The sequence below is a fragment of the Cinclus cinclus genome, chromosome 8 (genome assembly GCF_963662255.1).
Source record: "Cinclus cinclus chromosome 8, bCinCin1.1, whole genome shotgun sequence".
Taxonomy (NCBI): domain Eukaryota; kingdom Metazoa; phylum Chordata; class Aves; order Passeriformes; family Cinclidae; genus Cinclus; species Cinclus cinclus.
The window spans coordinates 2,392,498-2,400,253 of NC_085053.1; the positions used below are offsets into that span (position 1 = coordinate 2,392,498).

The window sequence follows — 7,756 nt, forward strand, 5'->3', positions numbered from 1 at the left end:
TGAAGTTGGTGGAGGGTGGAAGGCAATGGGAATCAAGGCACACAGCCTGGGAAGCCTGGGCCTGGCCTTGGCCACTGACAAGCCTCTGGTAACACGTCTGTGGCTGCAGGAGCTGCTGCCCAAAGCCAGATTGGTGCCTCCTGCTCCGAGCTTCCCATTGTCCACCAGCCAGGTCGGAGCTGAGCCCTGTGTGTACAACCCCCCCTTCAGGAGCAGGGTGGCTAAATGCTGCTCCAGCTCTGCTTCCTCCCACTGACAACTGTAGGGTACTTTAGTGCTGTGTACATGATCCACATCTCTGGCTGGCAGGAAAGAGCTGCCTGATGCTCCCCTGAGCAGGCCCCAGAGCCACTAAAACACCGACTCCACATCACCCATCTCCACACAGACAGTCTTCAGCTGCGAGTAGTACTCGATGGCTGCCCGGCCGTTCTCCCTGCCAAATCCTGCAGGGAAGAGCTGGAGTAAGGACACAGCTCCAGGCAGTGCCAGGAGCCACTTGCAGCCCCTGGAGCTGGCCTATACCAGGGGAGGTCACACAGAGCTCACCTGAGGACTTGTATCCTCCAAAAGGCAGCTCCACAGGGCTGATGTTGTAGTTGTTGATGAAGCACATCCCGGCCTTGAGAGCAGCCACTACCCTGTGAGCCTTCTGGATATCCCTGCAGGAAGAGGGCAACTCAGTTGGATCCCTTCCTTTCCTGCCAGGCAACAATCTCTGGAGAAAGGCCAGCAGGCCACACTGCTTTTTGGAGTCCAACATGCCCTACTCTGTCTTTGCCTGCTCAAAGGAGGCAGCACCAGTTCCCAAGACTGCTCAAAGTGCATTTGATTCAAGAGGGGCAGGACAAGGACACCAGCAATAAGGAGTGAGGCAAGTAGCCAACAGCAGCTCAGCAGGCTCCTGATGCATCCTGGAGGTGCAGAAAGGCAGGCAGCAGGCCAAGGCAGGGTGGGAGAAACCCAAGGGACAGCTGGGCCCACCCAACACTTCAGGAAAAAAAAAATGGGAGCTGTACAGTCATTTACAAATTTCCTTTTAGGCAATTCCTTGCATCAGCTTTTCTGGAAGAGGATACCCATGCCCAGGCACTACAAGAGGAGCAGCAAATCACTGCAGTATTTCCTCTCCCCAGAATGATTCCACAGCACTGCCCAGTCATACCTGGTGAATACACCACCTGCCAGGCCAAATTTGGTGGCATTGGCTCTCTCCACAACCTCCTCCTCTGTGTCAAAGGGCAGGATGGCCATGACAGGCCCAAAGATCTCTTCCTTCACACACGTCATGTCATCCTTGCAGTTCCCTGGAAGTGTGGCAGAGCACAAGTGCTTCAGGAGGAAGAGCAGCAGCACAGCCTGTGCATTCAGCAACCCACACAGCCTTGGAGACAGCACGCAGCATGGCAGAGCAGCCAGGCACACCCTGTACCTCAAAAGTACCAATGTCACCATTCCTGCCAGGCCCTCCAGCAGCACAGATTTCCCTGGATGCAGTTCTTGAAAGCTTCAGCTCTCTCTAGGACCCCCATCCAGACATCCCCCCATCTGGGGACATCACAGAGCCAGGTTACAAAGATGAGCTCAGCTTTCTCAGGAGAAATCCCACAGCACCCATGGTACCATGTCTGAGATGGATCCTACCTAACACACAGGGGCGCATGTAGTAGCCATTCTTCAGCTTTGGGTCATCTGGCACATACAGGTCCCCACCACACAGCACCTCTGCCCCCTGGAAAAGAGCCAAGAGAGGAAGGGATGCAGGCACATCCAGGAACATCCTGCCCAGCTCTGGCTGGCCCTTGGCCTCTCCCAGCAGGACCTGCTAAAAAGTTTGTCCCCATCGTTCTTATGAGCTCCTGGAATCCTGCAGTCAGGTGCTCCCAGTCACCTTCTCTCCAGGCTAAACCACCCCAACTCTCAGCCTTTCCTCACATGATTTTCTTGTGCTGAGAAGTGTGGTCTCACCAGAGCACGACAGAGGGGCAGAATTCCCCCTCACCTGCTGCCCACACTGCTTTGGATGCAGCCCAGGACATGGGGGGCTTCTTGGTGCCAGCACACACAGCTGGGGCATGTCCAGCCTCCCATCCACCAGCACTCCCAAGTTCTTCCTCATAGGGCTGCTCCATCTGTTCATCCCCCAGCCTGGATTGATTCCAGGGGTGGCTCTGACCCCGGTGTAGCACCTTGTACTTTGCTCAAATCACCTCCCTGTCCTCCACGTGCCTTAACACAACTTCTAGAAGGATCTGTTCCATGATCTTTCCACAGTTACAGCAGTGAGGCTGTACAGATGGGTCTGTAATTCCCAGGCTCCTCCTGTCCACTGGTTTTGAAAATGTGTATTTTTCCTTTTCCAATTACTTGGGACTTCACCTGACAGCCATGATTTTTCAAGTATCATGGAAAATGGCTCAGCAACTACATCAGCCAATTCACTGAGGACCCTGGGATGCATCCCATCAGATCCCAGACTTCTGTATCTAGTGGTCCAACACACCACGGAATAAACCAAAAACAACTAAAAAAACCAGCTTAACTAGGAAGGCACAGGGCAGGAGAGGAGTTGACAGTGTGTTTGTCTAACAGGAGAGATTTCAGAGCAGTCATGAGGCAGCATCACAATCTCACCTGCTCCTTTGCCTGCTTGATAAAGCCCTGCACACGATTCAGGTGGGGCCGGTTGATGAGGGCTCCCATCCGTGTGTCTTCCAGAAGTGGGTCTCCAATTTTGATTTTCTGGGTGCGTTTCACCACCTCCTTTGTGAAGGTATCCAGGATCTTCCTCTCCACAAACACCCGGGTGCCATTGCAGCACACCTGGGACACAGGACAGGCAGCTCAGAATAGGAAACGCAGCATTCCACAGTCCTTCCCTGCTTGGGTCCTGCTCCAGAGGCTCTTAGAAAAGCCCCTCCACAGCTGCTACAACAGCTAACTTGTCCCCAGGCACAAGGGATGCAAGGAGATCACCCTGGGGCCCTGACTGCACTGAACAGCCCTTGTTGGACACAGTGGCTCTGATGCCACCAGGTGGCAAAAACACCATCAGGTCACCAGCAGCAGAGACCTTGAGCTGACTTCTGAATTTCCAGAAATGACCCCACTGAGCAAGTTTGCCAGCAGGATTACACAAAACCCCCAGCGCTGATGGATATCCTGAACTGGGGAAGGACAGAACCCTATCCTCAGGTTCAGCACACCAGACTGGAACCTGCTGCCCCTCAAAGGGACACCAGCACAGCTTCTCCTGAGCCATGAGTGCCAGACTGGAGCCACAGAAGCAGCTGTGCTGAGCTGGGTGCTTGGTGACAGGGAGGCTCCATGTCTGGGAAGGACAGAACAGTGTGTCCTGTGGCTAAGGCACACGCTGCTGGGACACCCTGCCCTGAATCCTGCAAGGGCATCCCCTCTGACACTGTACAGGGAAAGGTGTGGCAAGGTGGGAGCTTCAGGGCATCCCTCACTTCCAGGAGGTCACAGGCTGGCCCCACCCTGCCTCCCTGGGAAGCAGCACTCCTGCCCCACAGACACTCACCTCACCCTGAGTAAGGAAGTTGGCCATGAGGGCTCCCTTCACAGCATTCTCCAGATCAGCATCTGAGAAGATGATAAGGGGGGATTTGCCCCCCAGCTCCAGGGTGACTGGCTTTATCCCTTTAGCTGCCATCTCCATGATCTGAGGGGAACAAGGACACAAGAGATAAATGACCCACTGGCCAACAGGAGGCTGGTAGAGAGAGGCAAGAGAGACCCAAAAGGGAGACTTCCTGCAGGACCATTCACCAACAAGAGAAACAGCACAAAGGGCAAGCTGGGTTCCCTAGATGTGGTTAGTTCAGACTGAGGACAGCCTCAGAGGGCTTGGGGGTTGTTTTCTTACAGATAAAACCAACAAAATCCAAAATCTGGAAAGATATTTGCAGGAAATCTCGTGCTCAGTGTAAGCTGCAGGCAGCTGTAGCTGCCATCTGTCACTGCAACTCATGGGTACGCACATGTAGGGAGAATTCATGGACAACATTTCCCCTTCATCAACTCAGAATTTATTTCCAAAAGTCTTTCTTTAGTTTTGTAATAATAGATTGAGGGTGAGAAACTCACAGAACTCTTACTTAAAAACAGTAGGTTGCATGCAGCTTTAGTGCTTTATAGCAGCCAGAAACACATTTTCTTGTGCTGCTGTTTCACATACTCTCCTCACGACATCAACACCTACCTGAGCAGCTCAGAGACTGCACTGCAACCAGGGGCTAAGCAAGTGAAGCTGACCAAGGAGTTTCTCTCCCAAGCCCATGCCCAGCAGGTTAACTGGATCCCCATCATGACCCTGCATGTGCTGCAAGCTCCTTGCTCAGGCCCAAAAATGCTGACCCACACCCTTCCTCTACAGGCCCCACAGAGAAAAGCTCAAGGATGTATCAACTACAGACCCCTCATCTCAAGGTGCCTTTACCTTCATGCCAGTTGGCACACTGCCAGTGAAAGAGATTTTGGCCACATCTGGGTGGTGGCAGAGGAACTGGCCCGTGGCAGCCCCACCCTGCACCACATTGAAAAGCCCCTTGGGCACTCCAGCCTCTGTGAAGATCTCTGCCAACCTCACTGCAGAAATGGGGGTGAAGGGTGAAGGCTTGAAGACCATCGCATTGCCTAAGGGAACCCAGACACAGACAAGGTGGGGTTAACACCCGAACTGCTTCAGGTAAGAAACAAAAGCAACCCCCACCCCATACCATGAGTTTGTCTCAACAGATCCCGGAAGTTTCTCTCAGAAGAGGAGGAAACACTTTCAGCTTATCGCTGCAACTAGCAAAAGGGTGCCCGTCCTGCTGGGGAGAGAGCTGGGGGAGATGGGGGTGCTGCAGACATTTCCAAAGACTTTCTCCATCTGGTACAAAGCCAAGCCATCAGTGCTTTTCTGGAGGCACTCCTAACCTCTTGACATCTGCCATGTTCCTCCTTCCATTTCCCTTCCCTTTCTGCCAGAGTAACAGCCTGAACATTCTGCTAATCCTTCAACACTTCAAGGCAATCATAGACTTCATCCCAGAAATCACTCTCCCCCACAGGATCACTTGGCTTTGAAGAGATACTTATGTGAGCAGAAAGGCTCCATTACCACAAGCCAAGGCCGGGCCAGACTTCCAGCAGGCAATCTGGAAAGGGTAATTCCAGGCTCCAATCCCAACACACACCCCAAGTGGTTCTCTCCGAGTGTACCCAAAGGATCCCCCTGGAAGCTGGATGTGTTCACCTGCAAAGAAAAGAGCAAAGTTCCTTTTTGTCTGATCAGAGCCCCCAGAGGTCAGATGTGGGAGCAGAGACACAGTTTGACCCCAGCAAGCTCACAGAAAGTGTGTGAGTGCCCCAGAGAGCACTAGGCAAAGACCTCTCAGAATTCTTCCAAGGTCTTCAGGAAAAGGAATGGTCCATCTCTCAGGGAAATCAGCAGCAAAGATGGCTTTGTGCCATTGGAGGTACCAGGGAAGGTGGGACAGAGAGCAAAGAGCAAACTCCAGTAATGCGCTCACCCGCCAGAGATCCTGCCAGCCCTGCGTAATACTCCAGGCACTGCCAGGATATGTCGATGTCCACTCTGGCTTCAAAGATGGATTTCCCATTGTTGATGGTCTCCATGGTGGCAATTTCATCTCTCTGCTCCTGTGAGAGGCACAGGACAGAGATAACATGTTAGAGAAGAGTAGAACTCCACAAGGAGACAGCTGCTTCCCAAGCACACAAGTCCCAGACAAGATCCTGCCATGAGAAATGATCATCTCCAAAAGGGACATTCCCAACTGCTGCCTATCAGTTTCCCCATGGTGACTGAGCTGCTGGGGTTCACTGCTGGTCCAGTCTTGTTTAACATCCCTGTTTATCTAAAAGATGAACAAACAAGAACTTAAAAGCCGGCTGGCAAGCAGCGATCAGAATTCGCAGAAGTGAACTGGGAAGAGCAAACAGCAAGATCAGGGTGGAACCAGAGGTCGGTGAAGAGGGACAAAGCAATGCAGCTGGTAACCATCCTTTAACAGTCCATCTCCCAGGCAGAAATATTACCCTGCTCTGAAAGTCTGGCAAAAGCAAAAGTTTGGCATAAAGAAGAGTTTTCTCATGACTTATACACAACGGGGAAAGAAAGTCTGGGATCCTACAGATCTGTGCCTAGATGGAGATTAACTCTGATGCCCAAGAACCTGTTATCTCAGAGAGGAGTCTGTGCTAAACCTTGCTTATGTGCATCCTCCCCCATGTGTATTATCTGATACATAAAAACCAGCACTCCTACTTTCTCTTATTGCCAGGACATGTTCCAGTCATGTAACAACAGCCTCCGACAAGCCAAAAGTTCAGCAATGCCAGTTATGCAATTTCAGCTTTGAAACTGTGTGCAGTGAAATTTAATCTTTGGAGCTATTAAAAGAACCACAAACCCCACAAGATGCCAAATGGGTGTTTTCAGTTTTACGTCTTCTAACAGAATTAAGCTGAGAAAGCACATATTGGCCTTGGATCCAGTGATAAGGCCAAAGCTCCAGGCACAGATGCTGACTCCAGTGATAAGACCAAAGCCCTGCCTGAGACTGTCTCTTCTGGCCAAAGGTGGGTTTTAACTCCTGAGCAACTCCTGGAGCTCTTCAAGTCCTGCTGTAGCCCCCAAAAGCCACAATAACCCACAAGGAAGCTCAGAGACAGAACCAACCCTCTGCCCCCCAAAACATACCCGAATAATTCTGGCAGCCTCCAGCATCACCCGGCACCGCTCCATGCCCGACATCTGACTCCATATTTTAAAGGCAGCTTTGGCACTTTGCACAGCCAGATCAACTTCCTTCTCCCCAGAGCAGGGCAGCTTGCACAGCACACGACCTGGGTACGTTTTAAACAGGGAATGAATGAGATGGAAATCTCAGAAAATTTGGGCTTATCTTGCACCAAATTCCACAAATTTCAGTCAGGCCACCTAAACCAGGTGCAGAACTTCCCAGTGAAACCCACTGCTTTGTAATCAGCCACAGAAGAGGCACTGCAATTCAGCTGGTCCGAATTAAAAGATCTGACACTCTCCACAGTCGTGTTCTGGTTACTAATTAGCTCCAGTTGCTACAAAATTCCTGGATTTCCCAGTTGAGTTTGTTACACTTCTACAGCACTCTCGTTACACATTCCTCAGGACGGTTAAACGCCGAGAAGCGATTCCGCTGAGCACCGCTACAGACCGATAACCACAATTACAGAGGTATTTAAATCGTGGGGGTTTTTTTGTCAAAAGTCAGACTGCCCCTAACAGAGCGAGAGCCGATTTCTACATAAGGAACGACGATGGGCGAGCAGCAGCAGGGCGCGCAGGACACCCGCGCAAGGCGGCACCCAGGGCTCAGCCGAGCAGACGGGGCCCTGCAGGCACAGAGGCTCTGCTCTCCCTGCCCCTGGAGGTTCCCCGGTACCTGTGGCCGGCTCGAACACCTCCTCCAGCTGCCCGCCGTCGGCGGGCTGGACGCGGCTGCCCGAGCGGTAGTTGAGCGGCTGCTGCACGGTGACGGTGCCGGTGGCGGAGCTCATGGCGAGGCCGGGAGCGAGGGCGCGCAGCCGGGGGAGGAGGAGGAGGAGGCTCGGCAGCCGGGAATGTGCCAACATCGGCGGATCCCGTCAGGCGCCGCGGCTCAGAGGCGCCGCCTCTCCCACGGACGCCTTTTCACCGTCAGGGCCCGCCCCGGCCGGGGCGTTCCGGCTGCCAGGCGGCCGAGCC

At 52.9% G+C, this 7,756-nt stretch overlaps 1 protein-coding gene across 1 annotated transcript; it reads right to left on the bottom strand.

Moving 5' to 3' along the window:
- Positions 1-326: 326 nt before the first annotated feature.
- On the bottom strand, positions 327-7,753 carry ALDH9A1 (aldehyde dehydrogenase 9 family member A1). The gene is made up of 11 exons (XM_062497380.1): positions 7,455-7,753; positions 6,731-6,876; positions 5,538-5,667; positions 5,126-5,260; positions 4,460-4,656; positions 3,542-3,682; positions 2,635-2,823; positions 1,645-1,732; positions 1,166-1,307; positions 550-662; positions 327-446 (listed from the first exon to the last, which is right to left on the bottom strand). Exons 1-11 carry the CDS (start codon positions 7,642-7,644, stop codon positions 352-354), a joined length of 1,566 nt encoding a protein of 521 aa, XP_062353364.1. The 5' UTR covers positions 7,645-7,753; the 3' UTR covers positions 327-351.
- Between the last annotated feature and the right edge of the window lie 3 nt (positions 7,754-7,756).